A 23,429-nucleotide genomic window follows, 5' to 3' on the forward strand; every position below is an offset into this window, starting at 1 on the left:
TGCTCCCTGCCGAGTCCCTCTGTACCAGTGGAACCACGGCAAAGTAAATCTGAGGGAAAACACTAGAGTGAGCAGAGCAGGGAACTGCTAGATAAAGAATTTTTCATGCCGCCACAGCTCAGAGGCTTCACCTTTAAAGGCATGACCCAGAATCTCATTACTGTGACCTTGTGCCCCACACCTGTAAGGTCTCTGATACCCTCCTCCGATGCAGCTGTGCCTTCAGAGACCAAGCAAGGTGTGCCTGCCCATTTCCACACCACAACCCACCTGCAAATGGAACGCTGACAGCATTTACCAAAGCAGCTTCTGCGTGGAATCGTGCTCCCTGCTTTTATTTAAATTCAGCTTATGACTAAGAGATAAACACTTGTACCATCAGTGCCTCAGCCTCGCACATATTTGCTACCCAATTATTAACTAATCATTAAATCCACCTAAAATCCAGCTTATGCAAAACAAAACAAGGATGAGAACACACAATTTTCAGACAGAAAGGGTATGGAAAGAAAGTGTTTTCCGTCTGCAGCATTCTTTCCAACTGAAGCATTATCACAAAGACCCATCCTCTGATTCTTGATCCATGGGTACAACCCACAAATAGCTTCCATGCGTTTCCAAATAAAGCTCTCCTCTCCTACGTGATATCTAAACCCCTCTCTCAAAAAACACGATCAGGACAAGGCCAGGCATCCATTTCCACCTCTGCTGAATTACAGTAATTCTCTCTGCAGTCATCAGCCCAGTCTGAATTTAGGCTGCTTTCCAAGACTGAATGCGCTGCAGGTCAACGGCATCATTCCCTCATAGGTCTGGGAAGCCTACCTAGACCCAGAGGAGCAAGTTCTTCATGCACAAAGCCTTGTGGGACAGGTGGATCCCGTCTCTTACACGGTTTTAAAACAGCAGCTACAAGGAGGTAGCTTGCGCCTGTAGTCTATTGCTCTCTCTGCTGTGCAGGACAGCTTCACTTCAACATCAAGGTGTTACTACCATGATTCTCCTACAATAATAGAATCATAGAATTGTCCAGGTTGGAAGGGACCTTTCAGATCATGGAGTCCAACCATCAACCTAACACTGAAAAAAAACACCACTAAACCACATCCCCAAGCATCACACCTACACACTTGTTTTAAATACCTCCAGGGATGGTGACTCCACCACTGCCCTGGGCAGCCTCTTCCAATGTTTGATAATCCTTTCCATGAAGCAGTTTTTCCTAATATCCATCCTAAACCTCCCCTGGTACAACTTGAGGACATTTCCCCTTGTCCTATTGCCTGTTCCTTGGGAGAAGAGACCGACCCCCCCTGGCTACACCCTCCTTTCAGGGAGTTGTAGAGAGTGAGAAGGTCTCCCCTCAGCCTCCTTTTCTCCAGGCTGAACACCCCCAGCTCCCTCAGCTGCTCCTCATAAGACTTGTGCTCCAGACCCCTCACCAGCTTCATTGTCCTTCTCTGGACATGCTCCAGCCCCTCAATGTCTTTCCTGTTGTGAAGGGCCCAAAACTGGACACAGCCCTTGAGGTGGGACTTCAGCAGTGCCCAGTACAGGGGGACAGTCACTGCCCTAACCCTACTCATAAAAGGTGATCTTGGGACATACTAGATGAGAACGGTATGGATACCCATGGGAAAGGTACACCTGCAGGTGCAACCTGCCCTGCACCACCTTCTGGTCGATGCATCTTAGGGGTACACAGAGGAACTTGTGAAGAAAACCCAACATTACCAGCACCTACTGCCGGGGCTTTGCAGAAACCACTTTACTGAAGCGAGGTTGATGTAGCTTCTCAGTGTCCTACAGGAAGAGTAAGACCCCCTTACCTGGGATGGGGCATGAGCCGGCGGTGCTGTGCCTCGAGGAGCTGCTGCTGGAGGAGGTATTGCTGGTGAAGCGCCTGAGGTAGGAAGGAGGGTCCGGCCACGTCCTGGAAGGGCAGGGCTGGCACCGGTGCCAGGGGCTGGTGCAGGGGACCACTGTGCTGGTGTGCGGGGGCCATGTGGGGGGTCAGCCCCGGCTGGGGCTGCACCGCGTGAGGCAGGGTGAAGTCGGCGGAGAGCTGAGGCTGGGGACCCAGGTGGAAGTGCCGGCAGGAGGTAGCATGGGGATGCTGAGACCTTTGAAAAGGAGCACCTGGAAGAGAAGAGCACGGCCGTCATGGGGGCCAGAGGTGGCCAGGGCACCCAGCCTGGTGACTTCCCATCCAGGGCAAGAATTGGGCAAACAGCTTTCTCTCCTCTGCCAAAAAAAAGAGAAAGGTCAGTTAACGTGAATTACATGAAAAAATGATGATTTTGATTAATAGTTTTTCTCCTCCAAAAAACACTGGTGGCTTTTTGGCTCCAAAATGAAATGTATAGTGATGCAAACTGCTTCAGCTTGTTTTGGGTTTGCCTGTCTTAAAGAGAAAAAGGACAATAATTTTAGTAGGGCCTGTTGCGACAGGACAAGGGGTATTGGTTCTAAACAAAAATTCAGACTAGATAGAAGGAAGAAATGTCTTATGATAAGGGTGGCGAGACACTGGCCCAGGTTGCCCAGAGAGGTGGTAGATGCCCCATCCCTGGAAACATTCAAGGTCAGGTTGGATGGGGCTTTAAGCAACCTGATCTAGTCGAAGACATCCCTGTTCACGGCAGGGGGGTGGGAAAGGTCCCTTCCAACCTAAACCATTCTGCAATTCAATGAAAAACCCTTGACATTTTAAAAAAGGAAAAAAAAAATATGTTTTCTAAAACATGTTTTAATGAGCTCACCAAAGTTTTCAAAGCTTGCTAACTTTCTGTGTAATTCAACTTATTTCTTTGCCTGTCTAAAAAATGTCCCATAGGCAAGGAAATAATCTCTAAGAAAGTGTCTCTTGCTGACTGCAGGATGTGGATGAGACACCTTCCACCTCTGAGAGCTGGGATTAAGACTGTGGGTCTTTGCTGAGACCCTTCAATAGCCTGTCCTGGTGAGCTGCATGCAGGGAGAGAGCGGCTGCGGGAAACACAGCACAGGCTGCTATGAGACCAGCCATGGAACTGGTGGGAAGGAGGAAGAAATGAGGTGTGAAAGGTATCTGTGGGGGAGGATTTTTGCAAAACATCTGGGACTGGCTTGCACCTCCTTCAAGATCCTTGCTTGGATGGTCCCTTGGCCCAATCCGGCACATTAATTCCCACATTCCAGGAGCATTTACAGGCATCACGGCAAAACTTTTGGCTCTTAAGCTAGCGAGAGAGGCAGCTCAGATGTGAAGGATGAGACTTGAGTGAGGCTATCAGAGATATCCTCTTTGTTGAGGATAAGCCCCAGGATGGGACACCTACCCTTTTACGGAGTCTTTTGAGCATCTCATCTCCCTAAAAAAAAACCCTTTTTTCTTTTTATCCAGGAACATCAAGAGACCCTGGGTGTCATCCCAAGACACAAGCCAGACATGTCCATGATGCCTTCTTCACCCAGACCCCTTCTGCTCACATCTCTGTTCTGCCAGCAGGTAGGGCCGGTCCATCACAGCAGCTCAAAGGAGCCCCGACCGCTTTCTGTTCACGTCCATATGGTAATGGGAGATGCATAAAGCAAGCTAGATGCCAGCAAGAGAAACAACAGGAGAAGACCTAACAGAAAGGAATGGCTTGCAGAACTGTGCATAAATAGTTACACACAACATCTCTTAAATACAATCTAATCCTCTGTAGAGCCCCTCTGAGAGAGGCAGTGGGTAACAAACACCACCAGGAGCAGAACTTAAGGTGCTAATTTCTCATGCTTGCCAGATAACAGCATTATTTTGCTACCCTATTAATTAAAACCAGGAGGAGGTGGGCTCAGACCCACTGTTCCCTAACAATGGAGCTGCAAACCCAGACCCATGAGCCATCCGTCTACCGCGTCCCCAGTACTGCAAGTTATATTTGCTGCCGTTGGCTTGGTCCCAGTTCACCGTACCCCACCGAGAGGTAAGGGCTGAGTAATGAAATGGGGACCCTGTGCTGCCCTGGCCCGTTGCTCAAGCTGATCTCCCACAATCATGGGGAGATGCCTCCTGACTGCGGTGTTTGCTGGGCAACTCATGGTGAATTGCTCAACCCTTAATGGCAATGGAAAACAGCTGTGGCAAGTCACAGATGAGCTATTTTACACCTCCAGGTCCTCACAGCACCTGAAGACAAGGTTCTAGAGCAGGTTAAAGTGCTAGTCCTTCTGCACACCCAAACACACCAGCCTGTGCCACCAGGCAGCAGTTGGGTCGCATTTCAGACAAAACCGGCTTAGGAGGACACAGAACAATGAAGCTTAGTGACATTCCCCCATATTTACTGGGACAAATTTTGTAGCACATAAGTAAAGCAGAAAAAGCCAGCCTCCCATCCTCTGCGTCTCTCTCATCTCTTGATGCCTGGCGCAACCTTAGCCAAGGATTTCCAGCCTTTTTCTGTATTTTGGGAGGCCTTAGTCTGACCTAGCAAAACATTTGCAGGACCATTGATATCAGAGCCATGATGAACTAGAGAGCACAGGGTGAGCAGATATAGTCTTTTCAGAGCTTTTGACTTGCATTTTTCCTCCCACACCAAGAGAGTCCTTGCAAGGAACTTGGTCATACACTTCCCTGTGGTCCAGAAAGTGCAAACGTTGTCTCAGATGTCTGGGCAGGAAGGCATGAAGGGCCTGAGCAGAGCCAACATAACCTAAAGTAAAAGCCCAACACATTTTGGTTTAGGACAGAGAGTTATTTGGCCTTATTTTAGGCACTAGTCAATTAAAACAAGCATTTTTTAGTACTCTTCTCGGTACCCACTGGTGCAATGATGTGTTTCCCTCCATAGGAAGAATACTATCAAGATGTGACCGGGACCATATGATATTAAACAAACACCATCAATTTGTCTTAACATAATTCACTATCCTGTCTTGTAACTGTTTGTTCCTTACAACTAATCCAATTGCTTGTGAGGATTTTGACAGCAAAGCAAAGACTTTGGCAAATCTACTTGAGCAAATCTATGCTTATTAGCAGGCATCAAACCGTACAGCTGGCATACCAAACCAGCTGGCGTGACAAAGAGCCAGTCCTTGCCAAGCACGGTACTGGTGGACCCCAGAAAGCCCTGGCAAACAAACAACGGAGCACAACACAACATTTCATCTCTGAGTTATCCATTTTCAGGTTTACCCTCTTCTGTTCATTGTATCTAGCCTTGGTGGAACTGCTTTTCAAGTCCACTTGTTGACTTTGTGTACACCAGGTAGATCCACTCACCATGAGCAAGACCAGAATTGGGCTCAGGTGAGCATAACACAGGATCTCACGTCGGCAGTGTCTATCAATGATTACTCCACTAGCACTTCTTCCTTCTCTTTCTGGGTCCTAGATCACATTTGCTTTGGAACCGACAAGTGCTGCCCATAAAATGCTTCAGGAAAATTTGATTCATGGATTTAATCTGCTTTTTGCCCAGGCAGCAATGTCTGCCACAGCAGAGAGCTATCCATGACTAAGAGCCAGTCCAGATACCCCACTCCAGCTTTTGTTTTTACAAGGGCAGGGCTGACACTTTCATTAGCTAAGCTTTGAGAAAATTTCTGCAGCAAAGATGATGAGATTAGAAACTGTGTTTATCAAGCTCCAGAGACACTAATTGCATCCTTCATGAGCCATGTTCCCCACTGCCTGCCCCAGTGGTGGCTGCAGGAAGACAATGATGCTCTGGCAAGGCAGAGACACTCTCCCCACTCAATGGCCTCCAGAGTTTTCGTCCTCATCCTACAGCAGGATTATCCTTCTCCATTGGGATACTGCAATTTTGTAGGAAGAAGTCAGCCAGATCTTGGATGTTTTTTTAATGACCTACCCAAAAGGCACCTAACAGGTTCATCAGCTTCAGTGACCTTTGCAGCAAACACTTGTCTCCTCCAGCTAAAGAGGGAGAGGGAAGCCCAGTGTCCTTGCTGCAGAGGCAATGCAGTCCTCAACATCCCTGAGAGGTTACTGACCTCAGGCCAACCTGAAAACACATGTCCCCATGTCCAGCCTGATGGTCAGGAGCACAGGGTCCATCCCACTGCCTGGGGCTCATTGATGTGCTCCTCCTGGCAACATCAGTAATTCCAGTTTCTCTTCTCTGGAGCTGTGGAAGGCTGATTTCTCTGGGCTCACTGTCAGGCTGCCCACCAGCCAGAAATCCTTCTTTCCTGGTCCTGTTGCTTCTTCCTTTCATTTAAATGCTGTTGCTGTGGCAGATGATGACAGCTCAGAGCAACATCAGATCAGCAGCTCTGAGATGAGCAATGTGTCACTTCTGTGTCAGCAAAGCAGACAACTTGCTTCAGTTTTGTGTAGTCTCCCATTAACTGGTTGAGGACAAATTGCATTTTGATCACAGACTTCTACCTCAATGCAAGCACCTAAACTGAGTTATTTCTTGGCAGAACAGGGAAGTATTTCCACCCCCTCTTTGCCTTCCCTCTCCCTCTCCGTGCTTTTCTGTTGACCATACGCACTTGCAAGGTCTCCTGTCTTTCTCAGCCTGTCACACACCCATGCTCCCAGCTTGGACAACCCTTGTTGCCTCACCCTCCACCCCCCTGCTGGCCTCTGCTAAGCCACAAAAGCAGCTAATGCCTGAGCCTGGCTATTACAGCTCTAAAAAATGCCCAACATGTAGATGCAAAGGTGGAATCCGGTGGAGATGTGAAACAGGTCTTGGGCAAGCTGTTTGGGCTAAGGACATGGACCTGTTGGAATGAGTCCAGAGGAGGCCACAAAGATGCTCCGAGGGCTGGAGCCCCTCTGCTGCAAGGACAGGCTGAGAGGGTTGGGGTTGTTCAGCCTGGAGAAGAGAAGGCTCCAGGGAGACCTTAGAGCCCCTTCGAGTCCCTAAAGGGGCTCCAGGAAAGCTGGGGAGGGACTCTTGATCAGGGAGGGGAGCCATAGGACGAGGGGGAAGGGCTTGACACTGAAAGAGGGGAGATTGAGATGAGATCTGGGGAAGATGAGATCTTTGCTGTGAGGGTGGTGAGAGCCTGGCCCAGGTTGCCCAGAGAAGCTGTGGCTGCCTCATCCCTGGAGGGGTTCAAGGCCAGGCTGGATGGGGCTTTGAGCAAGCTGGTCTGGTGGGAGGTGTCCCTGCCCATGGCAGGGGGTTGGAACTGGATGATCTTAGAGGTCCCTTCCAACCTGAATCATTGTATGATTCTGTGATTCTATGATAAGGTGGGAAAGAGGAGTTACGTGGTCCTCTGCCATATGTGGGGCCAAGCCTGGCCCAAAAGAGGCTGTGACATGGCATGGTAGTATAGGACCATGGGTCACGGATGCCCCATGTGCCTTGTGCCTTCGGCTGAGCACCAATAACACCTCCCTGCCTCATATGATGGTTTGATATCAGCAGCAGCCCCAACTGGTCTGTCTCACCTCTGCTGCCACGAAAGATGTTGCAGCTTCACACCGTGATGCTGAGGACACCCACCCCATGGAGCTAGGTCTGCTCTATTCCCCACAGCTACACACCTTTACGATGCCATGGTCCCATCTCCCTACCTGCACCATGAAGATGATCTTCAGCTAAAAAGTCCATGGGCAAGATCACTTAACAGCCATTTATGAAGCACCCAAGCCACTTCACTGGAAGGTGGCGTTATGGGCTGCAGTCTCAAACCCAGGAGGTATAAATTCATTTTTAGAAAGCCCACAGATGATGCAGGCACTTGGATAGCTGAACCTGTTTGGCTGCTCAACACCGCTGTGCCGTTTCCACCCTTCGCTCACGCAGGCTCCCAAAGCGGTGGAAACCCGCGGGGAAACTCGTCACGTCCTCCTCGCCTCTGCTTTCTCACTTCCATGGCGTTTTCTTTTTTTGGTTATTTTTTTTTTGTTGGTTTTTTTTTTTTTTTCAGTCCTGCAGTTATATTTATTGTTTCTATACATTATCACAAGAGACCTGGACTTTTTTTCATTAAAAGAAATGCTCCCAATTCCTTCGCGCCTCCAGGTGAACCCCGTCAATGACAAGCTCATACATTTTTGCAGGTTGGTATGTGACCGAATCACAGAAACGTACTGAGTATTTCTGTCACTGGGGATTCTCCTGCAGCATCAGTCAGGATTTGGCTATGCATATGCACATGCAAATTTATCCATCCACCACTATTTCACCCAGAAAGGCTCAGGGGATCCATCTGCTCATTAAATACTGACCCATATCGGAGATGCAAAGCCCCCGGGTAAACCCTGCAGAGGGGCAGGGGATGCTATGGGCTTTATGAAAAGAAAAACCCAGAAAGCAGAACAATTCGTTTCCACCTCCTTTCCTCGAGGCAGCAATATTTTTGAAGCGATTGGGCTACTGGGAAGGGACAGAATATCAGGCCCAGCGCTGGGGATGGGTATCTCCAGCAGACAGGGAGCGCAGCCGCCTCCGAAAAGCAAACAAAATCTGTCTGACGCTGTTAAGCTGCCCGCGACGCATGTGAATTTTTCCCCTGGGTAAGGCAACCTGGCCAGCTTGCCGAGGCATTCACGGTCGGCGTGCGAGCCGAGGGGGGAGAGAAGGGAGGCGGGGGGCTATTTATTTATACATCTCGGTCCTATCGTGGCGGATGGGGAGATGGCAGCTCCCGGGAGAGCCCTGGCTTCGCTCCCTGACAGGTTTTGTAGCCACGGAAGATCTGCCCCTGGAAGATGCGCCCCTTGCAATCGGTCGAGCCGGGGGCTGCAGCCGCGTCGCCTCAGGCCGTTTCTTCCCTGATTAGAGCCCCCACAACCCCTCCTCCTGCCCTGGGATGGCAGATAAACCCCCTAAACCAGAGCCCGCCGCCAGGCTTTTAATAGCCCAGGCGCCTGCACTTTGTTTCCCTGGACGTGCATTAAAATTCCCCTTTGGGGACAGGAACACGATGGGAAGTTAGCATCCATCCCAACAGTATACAGCGAGGAAAGGCTAAAATTGTGGGAGCAGCTCCGGCTTCCCGTGGCACACTCTGGTTACAAACGAGCTACTAATTGCCTGGCTCTGTCAGCCCCGTCCTAACCCTTTGTGAATTATTTATGAATATACCCTTACTAAATGAGTTAAATTGGCTTGCTAATAGGAAATGAGGGGTGACAACGCACCTGGAAAAATAAAAAAAAAAAATTGAACAAATAAATCCCCAGACCAAACCCATGGCATATTCAGCTGCATAAAGCCACAGCAGTCTTGCACAGAGGGAGATATCGTGCTGCCTCGCTCCCATCATAGGATGGCAAACTGCAGGGTGAGGAGATCGGGGCAGGGAGGACAGAAGAGGAGGAGGAAAGTATTTGAGAAAAATTTGTCAGACGGGAAGGAATCTGCCTCACTTTCAGCACCTTCGCCAACAGCTTTCTCATTTCATTTAGCAAATGGGAAGAACTGTGCCAAAAATGCCATGGCAGGGGGGTTGGAACTCGATGATCTTTAAGGTCCCTTCCAACTCTAGCGATCCTATGATTCTATGAAAAATAATAGGCAGCCAGCTCTAATCCAGCCCAGGGTGCAGCCTGCTGTCCCACACTTCTAGTGCCCTGCAATGGGTAGCAGACCCCAGCAGCAGCCCGTGGATGGGCAATGAGCAGTCCCAGCACATGTTAGTGATGAATAAAGAGCACTTTCATTTGCCTTATTTGCTTGGCCAAGCTTTGTAGCTCCAGGGACTGAGTCAGGATGGAGTCCTGGCGATGGGGAAAGGGCTGGTCCATGGTGGTTGGTGGGGCATGGTTGGGTCCTAGGTGGAAACATGAGGTTTTGGAGGTTTTTCAGTCTCCTGCTCAGAATCTTGTCCATTTGATGGAAAAGGTCTGCAAAGGGCTCCCCTAAACCAGGGGAACGGGGCTGAGGTGGGCTCCCTCATCACTATTAAATGGTCACTGCCACCCAAAAGCCCCTATTGCACACTGCCTCTACAGTCAGCAAAACACAGCTCAGCTCATCCTGAAAAACACATAAACACAGATCTCAGAGACTGCAGGTTGCCCCTACCTGCTTGTACATTGCTCATTCAACATCCTCTCACCCTAATGAAGCCTCTTATTAATTGCTGCATGACATGAGCTATTGGGGCTGGAGCACAGGCTCATACACACACCCGTGGTCCCTAACACTGAGGGGAGCATCTCCTCTTCTGCACACCGTGGGGGTGAAACCATGTGCAGCCCTGATGCACCCTAAAAAAGCTGAGGTGGGACTCCTTCCAGAGCCTAGACTCAGCATTCAGCAACAAAAAAGACCACTTACAACTGGAAATACCCAGGGTTTATCAGCATATTTACATCAGGGTTGAAGGGATGCTGAGCGGTGGGGATGAGGAGCAGCAAGAGCGAGTGATGAGATATGGCCAGTCAGACTGGACCCATCACAGGAGAGAGATGGCTGTTTATACAGCACTGGCTGAGGGTTTTTTTTTCCTGCAACCCTTTTTCTCAGGGGAAAAAAAAGAAGTTTTGTTGAAGATGATGTTTCACAGGAATGTGTTGAATTCAGCAATATTTTCCGAAGAAGAAGGAGAAACACTTCGGCAGCGTTGCTACACTTAAATCTGTCTTTTTGGTTTTATACTTTGCACTCTGTTTTAATTATAGCTTTATTCTCATGTACGACATTCGAGGGTGTATTTATGATTTTTGGATATCACACACACACACACACACAAAATCATGCTGACATAAAATGTTTTCTGAGATTTAATGGTCCCGGTTTCACTCCTCCTCTCGCAGGCTCTCGCATGCCTGGAGGGATGGGTGGCCCCAGCAGGCTGGCAAGATGTTTCCCACCCAACCCAGCTCTTCCTCCCCAAACTGTCCCATTTCTCATGGTTTTAGGCCCAGCTCTGCGTGCATGCCAGGAAAGGGCACTGGAGGAAACCCAGCTTTGGAGATGTTGCAACCCCCCCCCGCCCCACCCCGCAATTTTTTTTTTATCTCTATTTTGTCTGAAGGCATTCGAAAGGATGGAGAATGAACGGTCAACAGGAATTGCCTACCCTCAAATCCCACACTAAAAGCAGGGGTCACATCTCAGGGCTCACCAAGATTTTTGGGCTGCTTGGCCATTTGCAGGGCTTGTGCCCGAGCAAAACCCCAGCGCTGCTGAGAGGGTTTGGTCAGTACCTGAACTTCTAGGCAATTACTGGGGCTTTGCCCATCAGCCATGCATCCCAACATGCTCACCCATCCCTTCTCTCCCACCATCATCCCAGTCAGCTCCTATGTGTAACCCCAGCCCATTTTATGTGCCGTAGAGCGAGTAGGGCAAACAGCACAGGAGCTTTTCCCAGTTTATTGGGAAAATAAACCTGGGTCTGGGCTCTTCACCAGGGTTTGGACTGTCAGCCCAGTTCAAAAAAAAAAAAAAGAGTTGAAAAAGGAGTTGCACAGGGCCAGGGGCCCCTTTGGTCAAAGGAGGTAAGAAAGCTCACCATTTTGTGGTTATACATTACTAGCTGGGTTTTATGTACACATGAATTAGTTCCCAACTTGGAAATGAGAAAATTAACCAGGGGAAGGAATTCATCCTCAATTTAAAAAGAAATGAAAAAATAAAAGATCCTGACGAGACAGCGGTCTATTACTTGGCTCTGCCTGCAGAGAGCAACGGGGAAGCACTTGGAGCCAGCCCTATTCCTGCCCTTGGGAATGTAAAAACGTGCTGACTTGTGCGCGCAGGAGCCTTGGACTTTGACAGGCAGCGATATGCTGCAGCCAGTTGTTTGGAAAGGGAAATTCAATACTTGGGTTTCCAATGTTTCCTTGCTTTCACAGCCTCCAAAGCCCTCCCCAGACATTTGGAAGTGCTCAACACCTGCCTCAAAACACTCTTAACTGCTCCTAACGACTGGCCCGGAGGGGCTTGCAGCAGCTCCCTCCTACCAGTAACGATATGCAGAACATCCAGAAACAGGCAAAAAGCCAAAACCATGGGGGAAAAACCCCAGCTAGATATTGCAAGGAGCTGGAAGGATCTCAAGTGTTGTGCTGCATCGCTCACAGAGCTTCTTAATTCTGTGACAGCCCAAGCCAAAACCCTCCACCCAAATGCTGCCAGACTTAGTGGGTCTAAAATCCAAATGCAACTTTAACCCTTCTCCAGAAAGGCATTAAATGGGAAGAGCTGACGCTCTCAGCTGTCTCTTGTCCCTGCTTAAGCAAAAGGCTTCGTGATCCCACCTGATCTCAAACTTGCATCTGTTCAGTATCAACCCATGTCAGAGAGGAACAAAGTCCTTCAGTACCCCTTGGGCAGCAGGGCTTATCCCCAGTCCTGACGCAGCCCAGGGGATGGGACTGGTTTGCCCCACAGTGCTGTGGGGACGCTGTGGCAGCACCCCAATCCTGTGTCCCAGCATCCCCTCCCTCCTCAGCAGCTTTTGGGTGAGGACCAGCGATGTTGGTACCAGCCCTCTCCTCTCCACATACCTTGCCTCCCTCCTCCGTAGGGATTTCCAGCAAAGATTTGCATCCCGCTCTCCCCTTATCATCAAAGAGGGGGGAGGCACTTTTTGGGGCACAGTTTGCCTGACCTGCTTTAAACCTTCCTGCTAAGGAGACATCAGAGCAGCTTTTGAAACCTGTCTTAGAGACATAGTGGAGGCTGGTTTTGGTTGTTTGGGGTTTTTTTGGGGGGGGAGCATTTACTTGCATCAGTCCCTTCCATCTCCATTTTGCATGCCTTGATTTTTTCCCCCCACCCCATGTTTTAAATGGGACTGCAATAACCAGCTGGGTTTTCCTGCTGGATTTATTTATCTGCAGCTTAAGCCCAGAGGTGGGAAATGCCACCCAATACATCCGCACAGCTCCAGAGTGAGTGGCAGTGATTTCAGGGGTGGGTTTGGGAAATCGGTGGATTGTTTCACCATTTCTGGGAATAGTCCGTCAGGCTGGATAGGGGAGGTTTTGCAGTCTAGCCTTTCTTCTTTGCTGGCTCTCTGGCAAATCAGCCCCAAAGCCAGAACTATTTGACAGCGGAGAGCAGCTCCAAGTTTTGTTTCTCCTAGCCTCTGCAGAAATGTGCCAACAAAACCACCTCTCTGACTTCATGGAGGGAGTGCAGCCCTGGGGAACAGCAAGAAGTCAGGCTGGCTATCAAAAAAAAGGAGGTGGCAAGTACTGGGTATGTCATTAGTGCTGCTGTTAATGCTGAGGTCCAATAGAGTTTGAAGCCATGAGAGGCAGGACACGGGATATCTGCTTGAAAATGGATTGGTTGATCTCATGTTGAAGGTCACCTTCTGGATTTCATCTTAAACCTTGCAGAGACATAGCAGGTGGGGTGCACAGCATTTACCAGGCTGCAGAAGACACTCAGCAGGGCCAGGAGGGCAACACTGCAACATCTGTAGTACCTGCTGCCCAGGGAAGCCAATATACTGTATGGTCCCCCTCAATTTTTTTAGACATGACCCAAAAAACACACCAAAAAAATGCCCCTTCTAACCCTGCAAGGCAGAGGGCAAGAACTATTCAGCTTCTGGCACTTCTGCCAAGTGACAATATACAGAATAGAGTAACATCTCACAAATGCCAGGGTACCAAAAATAAAGATTATCTCTTGAGAGAAGAAACAGTCCTGGCAGATGGGTCCATGGGACACAGTGAATGCAACAAGGTTAGCAAATCCCCTGTACAACACCATAAGGTCCTATCCTGAGCCCACATGCTCACCACGGCTGGTCCAAGAGCAGCCCTCAGCATGGAGGTATGCACCTGTGGAGCTCCTGCAAGTTCCCAATCCCCACAGGACCTCTTCATTTAATTAACTTAAAAGGACTTTGGAGGTTAGACCATCACTGTGCACTGGTTGGAGGTGCCATGCAGGGACCTGTTTGCACTTCGAGCACTGCAGCAGCAGCTGGGACCATGGTCCATCCCAAGGACCAAGGCTGAAGAGAAGCTGCATGAGATACTGGCATGGGTCAGGGCAGCTCAGTGGCTCTTTATGCTAAACTGACTTTAACTCAGGTTTGGGAAAACCCCAGCTACTGCAAGCCCTGCCGCACCACGTCCTGGCAATTCTCCTTTTATGCTCCATGAATAAGAAGTCTGTAACTTAAAAAAAAAAATAAAAAAAAATCAAAGATACTGGAAGCCTGTTCCCTATTAAACTTAATATCCTGAACTTTATAGGTATGTGTCACTCCAGGAGAGAGTGAGCTGCGTTTAAAATAAAAGTAAAACATCAGTTTCTTGATGCGGAAATAGCTCTTACTTTAAATTTCTGCATGAGGTCCTGGCATGAGTTAGTGCTGCTAAGCCCTGCTGTAATAACATATAAAGGAAAACTCTACCCAGACAGAAAGAAATATGTATTTTATAGGGCTAAATGTAAAGTCATCCATCTAAGAAAAACCATGCAGGTCCTATTTGCAGGTGGCAGGCTATCTGAGGGCAAGTGATTTTTGGTGATCAGCAAACCATGAGCTCCCAGAGCCCCAGCAGCGTCTGAAGGCACAAGTATTTGCTATATAAGAAGCAGGAGGTGGAGTCCCTTGGAAGCAATATACTTGCTTGGAAGCAATATACAACCCCTTATACTGATGCCAAAGCCAGGAAGGAGGCTTAGACAGGAGCCCAAGGGAACCATGCACACACCCTGGAGAGAGGCACTGAAGGAGACCCGTGTCTCCACATCAGAAAGATAAAGCCCAGGCTGGCGGGTTTCCTAAAGGACATCCCCTCACTTGGGCAAGAATTTTGGCATGTGAGATGGAGAAGGTGACAACAGCTGTCCCTTCCGGCATGAAAATCCACCCGTTTTGAGGGTATTTTCCCCTCCTGCTGAAGTCAAAGGAGGCTGATTGCAAGGGACTCGCTTTTCCATCACGATGGGAATAGGAAATCAGGTTCCTGCCTATTCCATCAAGAATATCCTGCAGGGCTGCAGGTAGCCTGCCAGCAACCAGGTGGGATGCTGCAGGTACGGCTCCCCGTCACAGGCAGCATCTCATTTCCCTGCAACCAGCTTCTGAAATATCCTGACGAGCATCTGGCATCCCCAAGAGAGTTAAGACTAAGTCAATGTTTCCGTCATCAGCCTCATTTTCGAGGGGCTCATATCTCTCGATGTTTGGGCTCTCAGGAGGCCAAAACTTGGCACAGAAGCACGCGGCCCAGATGTAGTTTTATTTGGTAATAAATAGCTTAAATCTCATAAGAGTTTTTTGTTTTGTTTTGTTTTGGGGTTTTTTGGGTTAAACGTAAAATGGGAAAAGAGAAATATGTGGGATTTTTTTTTTCCTACCTTCTGATAATTTTGGAACAGAAACTTATGCTGAATAACGACAGGGTTTTTTTCAGACACACACGGTCTACAATGCCATTTCTCAAACATCTTGCCTTTTTAATATCCGCTCTTTAACAGGATCAACGTCCTTCGCCCAGCACAATGCCAGCAGTGCAGCCCGAGATTTCCGGGGGTGAACTCGCTACCCCGGATTATTCGATCTTTGGCACATTAAGCTTGATGTCCGGGAAGAGTTAAAAGATGGCAAAATTCCCCAAGCCCTTTAATCAATGTCGGTAATGTTTTGAGGATGGATTGCTATTTTAATTGCGCCCCTGTGACATCCCACTTGTCTAGAGTTCAGGCAGTTATTGCAGCCCAGCACTATCTAAGGAGCCCCTGGGTGAATATTGGTTTTCTTCAGCTATCCGCCAGGATTTTAGCACTTTCAGATTGACCCCAAATTCAGACTTTGCTCTGCCGAGGCCAGCTACTTTCCAGTGGTCAAAAGCCAAGGAAACACCCCAAGCCCCCAGCCCAAGGGCTTGGCTGCCCTTCAAAAGTCCACCTCAGCTGGAGCAGAGAGAAATAGCAGTGATTTTGCTCATATGTTCAGTTCCAGACACCGGAGGGTCCCCAGTGGGACGCTGGGCTATTGTCCAGCTGGTGCCAGTATCCAAATGCTTTGTTATCACCAGGGCTGGGATTTTTTGCAGGAGGCATCAGGAAGCTGCCAGGCATGGGAACGTTGCACTGATATGGGGAACTGGTCTGATGTTGGGTCAGGGTCGTGCAATGTGGTCCAAGGAGGACTCTGCAGATGTTACTTCAGGAAAATGTCAGAGAATCATAGAATGGTTCAAGTTGGAAGGGACCATCCAGAGATGACCCCCCTGCCATGGGCAGGGACACCTCCCACCAGACCAGGTTGATCAAAGCCCTGTCCAACCTGGTCTTGAACAACTCCAGGGATGGGGCAGCCACAGCTTCTCTGGGCAACCTGAGCCAGGGTCTCACCACCCTCACAGCAAAGAATTTCTTCCCCGGATCTCATCTAAGTCTCCCCTCTCTCAGTGTCAAACCCTTCCCCCTCCTCCTATGGCTCCCCTCCCTGATCAAGAGTCCCTCCCCAGCTTTTCTGGAGCCCCTTTAGGGACTGGAAGGGGCTCTAAGGTCTCCCTGGAGCCTTCTCTTCTCCAGGCTGAACAACCCCAATTCTTTCAGCCTGTCTTCATAGGAGAGGTGCTCTGGGCCCCTGTTCTTTCCCTGGGGTAGGGATCCACACATTGTCCCCTCTGAGCCACATCCGCATTTTCTGGGAGGGATGATTGAAGGCAACCCTACAGGGTTGCAATTTTTTCCCCAAAACAGCCTCCCACCACGTTCTCCATCTCAACACCTGGTTGGCAACCCAACAGCATGCACAGAGCCTCCCCATGCACTTGTCCCATGTCTCAGCCTCCCCATATCAGAACAGACCCAAGAGAATTACTTGCAAGAGAAGTATGGGGAATTTGCTGGCTGGAAGCAAGGCAGGTGGCAGAGCCCACCCTGTGTCCCAGAAGGTCCCAGCCTGCCACCAGCCCTTGTGTACGTGTAGTCTCCAGGACAGGTGGGACAGCCCACATATGCTATGGATTTGCACAGGATCCAGGTGACTTACTGAATGAGGGGGTGGTGAATCAGAAGGAAAACTCCCAAATATACAGGTACACTTTGGGCCACCTGTCCTTGAACAACACAAGCCACATTACAAAGCACACAGGAGATGTCACAGCAAGAAGTCACTCATGTGAAACTACTCTGACATGAAATAGCAACTGCACCCAAGGAAGAAGCATCCTCCTGCTTCCGGGAGGAAACCCAACTAAAACTTCCGTGAGGAAACCCAACTAAAACAGGAAAGCTGTTGCAGAGCCAAAAGGTTAATCCATGCAAATATTAAAGACCCAGAAACTACCAACAAATCCAGAAGGAGCCAAGCCAGATGATGAGGGACGCCCATATGTAAACCTGCAACCTATGGTTTCATGTCTTCTCCAGATGCCGTGGGAGCAATGGGGGGCTCAAGCAGGGGAGAAGGATGCAGGGGAGGAGGAGAGGGACCCCAGCAGCAAAGTCTGCTCTGTCCTTCAAGCAAAACACAGCCCCCAGCAGTCTGCTCCCCATCAAACCAGTTCGGGCAGAGCTAAACTGGGCATTGCAGGGTGGGAAACAGGGCTGGGTCCAGAGTCCTCACGACACATCGACCCCTTGGTGGGCACCTCATGGGATGGAGAGCATCAGGGACCCAAGGGACTTGCTGGGAGAAGAAAGTGCTTCTCAGCAGAGGACAAGGGCCTTAAGACACCCAAAGAGGAGGGGGGTTACTGAGGCAGTTGAGTTTATCTCCCTTCACCCGTTTTCTTTCAAAGAATTGCCTCCTCCCACCGCGCGCAGGAGCAAACCGCTGGGCTGGGACCCGAGCTGACCTCCCGTTATGATTTTTACCATTCCTGACAGTGGCTTTGCCGAGCTCGCTCAGACAGAAACATTTCTCCCCTCTCACGTGGATGTTGTTTTCATTACGTCCACCTTGGAAACCCACACGCTGCCGTTCAGCGTAGCCAGCAAGCACAGCAGGTACGGGCAGCCCTCAGCCCTGCTGGACCAGCAAACCCCCTTGGAGAAGCCCATTAGCGGCACCAGGTTGCCACCATCACCTTGCTTTCCAAAGCCAGCCTGGCTGTTGAGAAACAAAACTGGCTCCCGGGGCTGCTCATAACAGAGACAACAAAATAAAGAGGTTTTTGGTTACAGGTTGCAGAATCGCCTGTAAATTGTTGTTTATAGGGCTGGTCAAGTGCCCCATAAACACAAATATCAGGCAACGACTGGAGTTAGGTGAGGTGTCACCCGGAGTGGGAGGAAGGAGGGATGCTGTGGTAGGGAAAGCGCCCATCCCCAGGGCTTTCTGCACACCAGGCACTTTTTAACTTAACTGATGCATCCACCCACGGGTTTTCAGGATCAGTCACTGCCCGCCATGTATGAGGTGAGATTTCTCGCAAGCTGATGGGTTATTTCATGTTTGCAGGGTGTCTCCTGTGGGCTTTTAGTGGTTTTAATGGGTGTGAGGTTCAGCCGGGCTCCTCCAAACTCCTGCTCTTGGACCTCTGGAGGCGGTGGGAGACCCAGTGTCAGACACCAGACATCGGTCTAGGGAGAATTACTGAACCCACTTAGACCAGCCATCCGTGTCAGCACAAGAGGCGAGGAATTTGGCAGCTAATTAGCACAATACTATTAGGAGAATGTTGGTGGCCTTGTGGACCAGCCTGCAGCCTTGTTGAGCTCTTTCCACGAGTCTATCCCCTGATTAAACTGATGCTTTGACTCTGTTTTTCCCAGATCAAATTAATCTCCAGTACTGGCCCTGCACAGACAACTTTTATGTCAGATGAAGCCTTTAAAAGACCAGATTTTCAAACAAATACAGCATGTGGTTATGTACCTAATGGACATCCAGACACGGCCAAGCAGATGCAACCACACAGCAGACCATAGCCTGACAGGACTGGCTGTTCCCATCTCGTTGGGGGGCCTAAACAAGCAGATAATCAATCTCAGACTGGCTCAAGCTTTCCTCCACCCCCAGAAACTCATCTTTCAAAATGGTTGTCCACCCATTGAGGCCACCCCCAGAAGCCAGGACAGGAGGCTGGCAGATGGACAATGCTCTGTTTCACAGCTGCTGATTAAACCGGGATGACGATGCTTGGCAAAACGCCAAATTAATTAGCACTAGCCACATGATCTACATGTCCCTCTTGGCTTTAAAAAATAAAATATCTAAGAATTTTTCAAATTCATTCTATCATACCTCACCAGCCTGACATTTTCCCTTGAATTTGCTGTTCCTGAAGTTGCAGCTCTCTTTCACGGGGGGCTTGTGCCATTTTTAGACGCCCTGAGTTTGAACGTGCAGCAGAAGGAACTCGGAGCCTTTATAGCTCTTGGCCTTTCGGAGAGGATGGACTAATCTTTGGCTGATATTTAGCAGAGGCTTGTGGTGCCGCACACGACCTCCTGCTTGATATTGTTATGACCTTTCAGCTTCGTTTGTGAGGCCATCCGAAATCTGTTTGATTTCGATTCCTCTGCAGGGCCCTTCAAGTAGACTTTTTGTGCCTTGGTGAATCACGGCACACCCACATTAGTTGTTTCTGTCCTTAAGTGGCATGGAGGGACACTTACCCAGTGCAGTGAGAACCAGGCTGGTCAATGCACCCTGTTTTATAGAGGAGGAGATGGGAGCTGGGCAGAGGACAACGCTGTCCTGGGCAGGAGAAGTGGTGGATGGTGGACCCCAGACCAGACCTTCTCCTCTGCATATCTCCCATGAAAAGGCATTTGTACAACCGCAGGTCACTGATGCGCCGTTCCCTTCCCCACTACCTCTTGGCGATGCTCCAGGGACTGAAGCCATTTCCCCTACCACCAGCCAAGTTCTCCCACATCACCCCATGCTTGCAGGGCATTTACAGATACCACCCCCCAGGGCTCCCACACCCATTAGCATGTTACCATTGCTAGCAAGGTGAACCAAGGAAGACCAACAGGGCTGAGTTTCTACCAGTAGCAGCCTAGATACCCCTTTTTTGCCTTACATGAACCGTTTTTCCCAACAGCAGGTTTTTGTGTGCTTTCTGACCTGCAAATCATGGACACACATGACCAGGAGCAGGAAGACTCACATCAGAGGGCACTAGGTCATCCCCAGGGAGGTGGGCAGCAGATTTACAGACCATAGAATCGGTCAGCTTTGTCTGCTTATATCACTCCTGCATCTTAGGGAGTGGAGACCTTTCCTTCCGTGAGGATGACAGAGCACCTTTTACAACATCATGGCCCTAGATGTTCAGGAGGCATTTAGGAAATTATATAATTCAATCTTTTTCCTGGCACCACGCTGGCCCAGAGCTTCCTCCTGGCTCCAGAGAGACATCTTCATCAGCTCCAGACTGTGGAGGGACCATGCTTTTCCCTGCCAAACAGCTGGGATGGTGGGCTCATTCTCCAATTTTACTTTTTCCTGCAAGAATCCCATGCTGGGAACCCCCTTCCTGTATCTACTGCACCAAGGGGCAAGTGGGGCTCATGAGGAGAGGGGCATGGCCAATAAACCTTGCTGATGGTCCGTTCCTGTACATTTACTCACACCTTTTATCTTTGGCACTCGCAGGGCAGGAACTGGCCAGTGCTGCGTCCCAGGCAGAGCCCAAAGCCCTGAGCCACAGGCAGAGGTTTGTACTTCTTCCCACAGTCTTGAAAATCTCATGGGAAGGGAGGAAAACAGCCCCCACTAGCTCAGCTTCTGACCCAGATGCACAGATGTTCTCAGCAGTGCACAACCTCACCAAGGGAGCATCCAAAAATCACTGCAAGCTCCCCAGTCCCCTGGTACATTATATCAAATCAACCTGCTGCCTGCACTTCCCACCATAGCAAGGACTGCAACTGAGCACCAGGGATGGGGGATGACCACCTCCACTCTGGTTACCCACAGATTTTTAGCAGGTGACCATCCCTGAGCCCAGGTGGAGACAGCATGGAGACCAATTGCTGCAGGTAACACACCAGCAAGGAAGGACCCCATGGGGCCATGGGTGGTGCATCAGGAGAGACCCCCATGGAGGGTCTCAGGGGTATAGGGTCTCTCTCCTGTGCATCTCAGTGAAGCAAAGGAGACCAGGAGACCAAAGGAGACGAGGAGGGTGATGGAGATGGCTATGGGGCTGGAGATACACACATCGGAGTGGGTGCACCAAAATTTCCCACCAGTCCAGGGCAGATAGTCTGTGCCATGCTTCTCCCCACAGCACACGAGACACTACCAGGGACCCGTACAGTTGCAAAGCGGAAAAATAATACCCTTTTTCTCACTCCACGTGTGACCTCAAGGCCTCAAGGTTTTTTACTAATTAGTAAATTTAATTTATTTTGCTCTCTTCTCGGGGGCTAAGGCTTTGTGTTGCTGGGCCTGTATTGCTTCCGTTACAGCCTGCTGGTGTCCAGAGAAACTCCAAATTAAGTATCAGCCCCACATTAAGGTCAGCCAGCTCAATTCCATTAACAGGCGGCGAGACTCAGCCTCCCTGTAATGAATGCTGCCCGCGCCTCCTAATGATACCGGCAGAGGAACCAGGCAGCACCAGCACAGGGTGATTGGCACCCCGCTGACACCCGGGACCACAAAATTGATTTTAAAAGTCCGTTCATCTTCTACAAATCATGGCTTTAAGTTTTTCTGACCTGTGACAAATCTGCACGAGCTTGCCTTGAAAGGTAGAGGCAATGGGGAGGGGGGGAAGGGGGGAGAGGGAGGGGCAGAAAAAAGGAAAGAAAAAAAATCTACACAAAAATTTGCTAAAAGCAAGTAACACGTTTCAACAGGATTCTGTCTCAGTTTCCAGCCCTCACTCCCAGCCATGAATTTCTACCCCTTGCTTTATGAGCAAGATTACAGGTTTTTCACCCCACTGCCTGCCACAACGATGGTACGGAGGATTTAGAGATGTTACTGGACTCAGGGATATTGGATCTGGATAAGCTCAACCCCGTCTGTTGGGTCTGTCCCTCCGTCTGCTTTTCACAGCCCAACAGCCACCATCGCTGGTCCCTCTGCTTGGTCTCTGTGCCCAGCTGGGAAGCAGCTTTGAGGAGCTGGTGGTCAACACAGCAGGGAGGTCAGCAACGCAGGTGTCCACCCGTTACCTGCCCATACCCTCCTGGCATGGCCCCATGGCTGGTGGCCCACCTCACTCCAGTTTCTCTCCCTGCTTCTACAACAAGCTGCTATAGCTGGTGTCACTCATGGCCAAAGGAGGACCTATCACTAAAAAAACCCAACACACTTCACTTTTTCCTACTTGAGTACTATTAACCCAAATCTGAGGGTGCAACCAGCTCATGTCTATACCAGCCCGGTACAAGCTGCAACTTCTTAGAAAGCCTTAATTTATCAGAGTCCCATCCGGGTATCAAGGTGAGGATGTTCTCCACCGCGTAACACAACATGGAGAAGCAGCTGGCTCAGACTGAAGTCAGGAGCTGCTCTGCTGAAGCCAGATGACAAATTTAGCTGTGTGTGACCAGGCAAGGTCTCACCAGCTGTGTCCACAACACCATCATTTCAGAGATATTTTGGAAGTGTAATTGGGGTGAGGGAGAAGAGGAGGTGGGGAAGGGGATGAAATAGGACTTGAAGGCACTATAAGGAGTCTGGGTTTCAGGCTGTAGGTTGTAATGTTGTTATTGCTGAGGCATTTGGGAGTTTTATAATGGCTCTTTTACTTTGTAAAATTCATCCTTCCTAAAGAAAAACATTTATTCCACTCGAGCACAAATAAGAGTTAAATACAGGCAGATCAGTTTAATAGTGTGGTTATGCCTATCAAAGCGACTGTAAAACTAACATCACGGCGTTTCACACTAATTCCCTCTCAGCGACTCCAGATCTGATTTACTTCGACAAATCCCCTGCTATTGAGAAGTGGCCACAAGTCTCCACAGCCTCGAAGCAGCTGGCACTGCAAAAAGCAACTGTCGGACTCGAAAAGTCAAGATCTATCAGCTACAGGGGGAAAGCAAACCTATTGATCAGAGCAGCTAGACAAGGAAGTCACACAGCTAGTGTCAGCACCAGTTTTTTTCCCCCAGATCTTTATTTTTAAGCAGACTTCATAGAGGAGATGGGGCCTGAGTCACTTCTCTTCCTACTACTACCTTGGGAAAATGCCCCCCTCCCCCTGCCCGGGATTAAAACAAAATAATGTTAAACCCGTTCTTAAATATATACATATATGACACTAAGAAGGAATTGAGGTTGGCTTGTTTGTTTTTTTAATCCAAAAGTCTCAGCTTTGTCAGCTTTCTGTTTAATTTCTAAATCTATTTCTTGAAGAAAGCAGAGACATCTGGCCAAGTTTTTGTGGCTAAGTACAACTCTTCAGACATCACTTTCTCAATAGTGACCACAGGAAGGAGGATGAAAACCAGAAACCCACTTTTCCCCAGCCACATTTACATTTTCCCCAGGAATTGTACCTACAGAGGGGAAGAATCATCCACATTTTCCTTGTTTCCTGAATTTTACACCCAGTGGCCTGTGAGATGGGCACTGGTGCACTGTGTGGATGAAGAAACGAAGGCGGG

At 49.4% G+C, this 23,429-nt stretch overlaps 1 protein-coding gene across 1 annotated transcript in view; it reads right to left on the reverse strand.

Annotated features, from left to right (window-relative positions):
- The window catches only part of ARK2C (arkadia (RNF111) C-terminal like ring finger ubiquitin ligase 2C), a 49,054-nt gene that overhangs the window by 10,156 nt on the left and 15,469 nt on the right, over positions 1-23,429 (reverse strand). Inside the window, exon 2 of the mRNA XM_074166691.1 lies at positions 1,830-2,139. Coding sequence (XP_074022792.1) covers positions 1,830-2,139 — 310 coding nt within the window. The remainder of the gene's footprint in view (positions 1-1,829; positions 2,140-23,429) is intronic.

The sequence above is a fragment of the Numenius arquata genome, chromosome Z, assembly GCF_964106895.1.
Source record: "Numenius arquata chromosome Z, bNumArq3.hap1.1, whole genome shotgun sequence".
NCBI lineage: Eukaryota > Metazoa > Chordata > Aves > Charadriiformes > Scolopacidae > Numenius > Numenius arquata.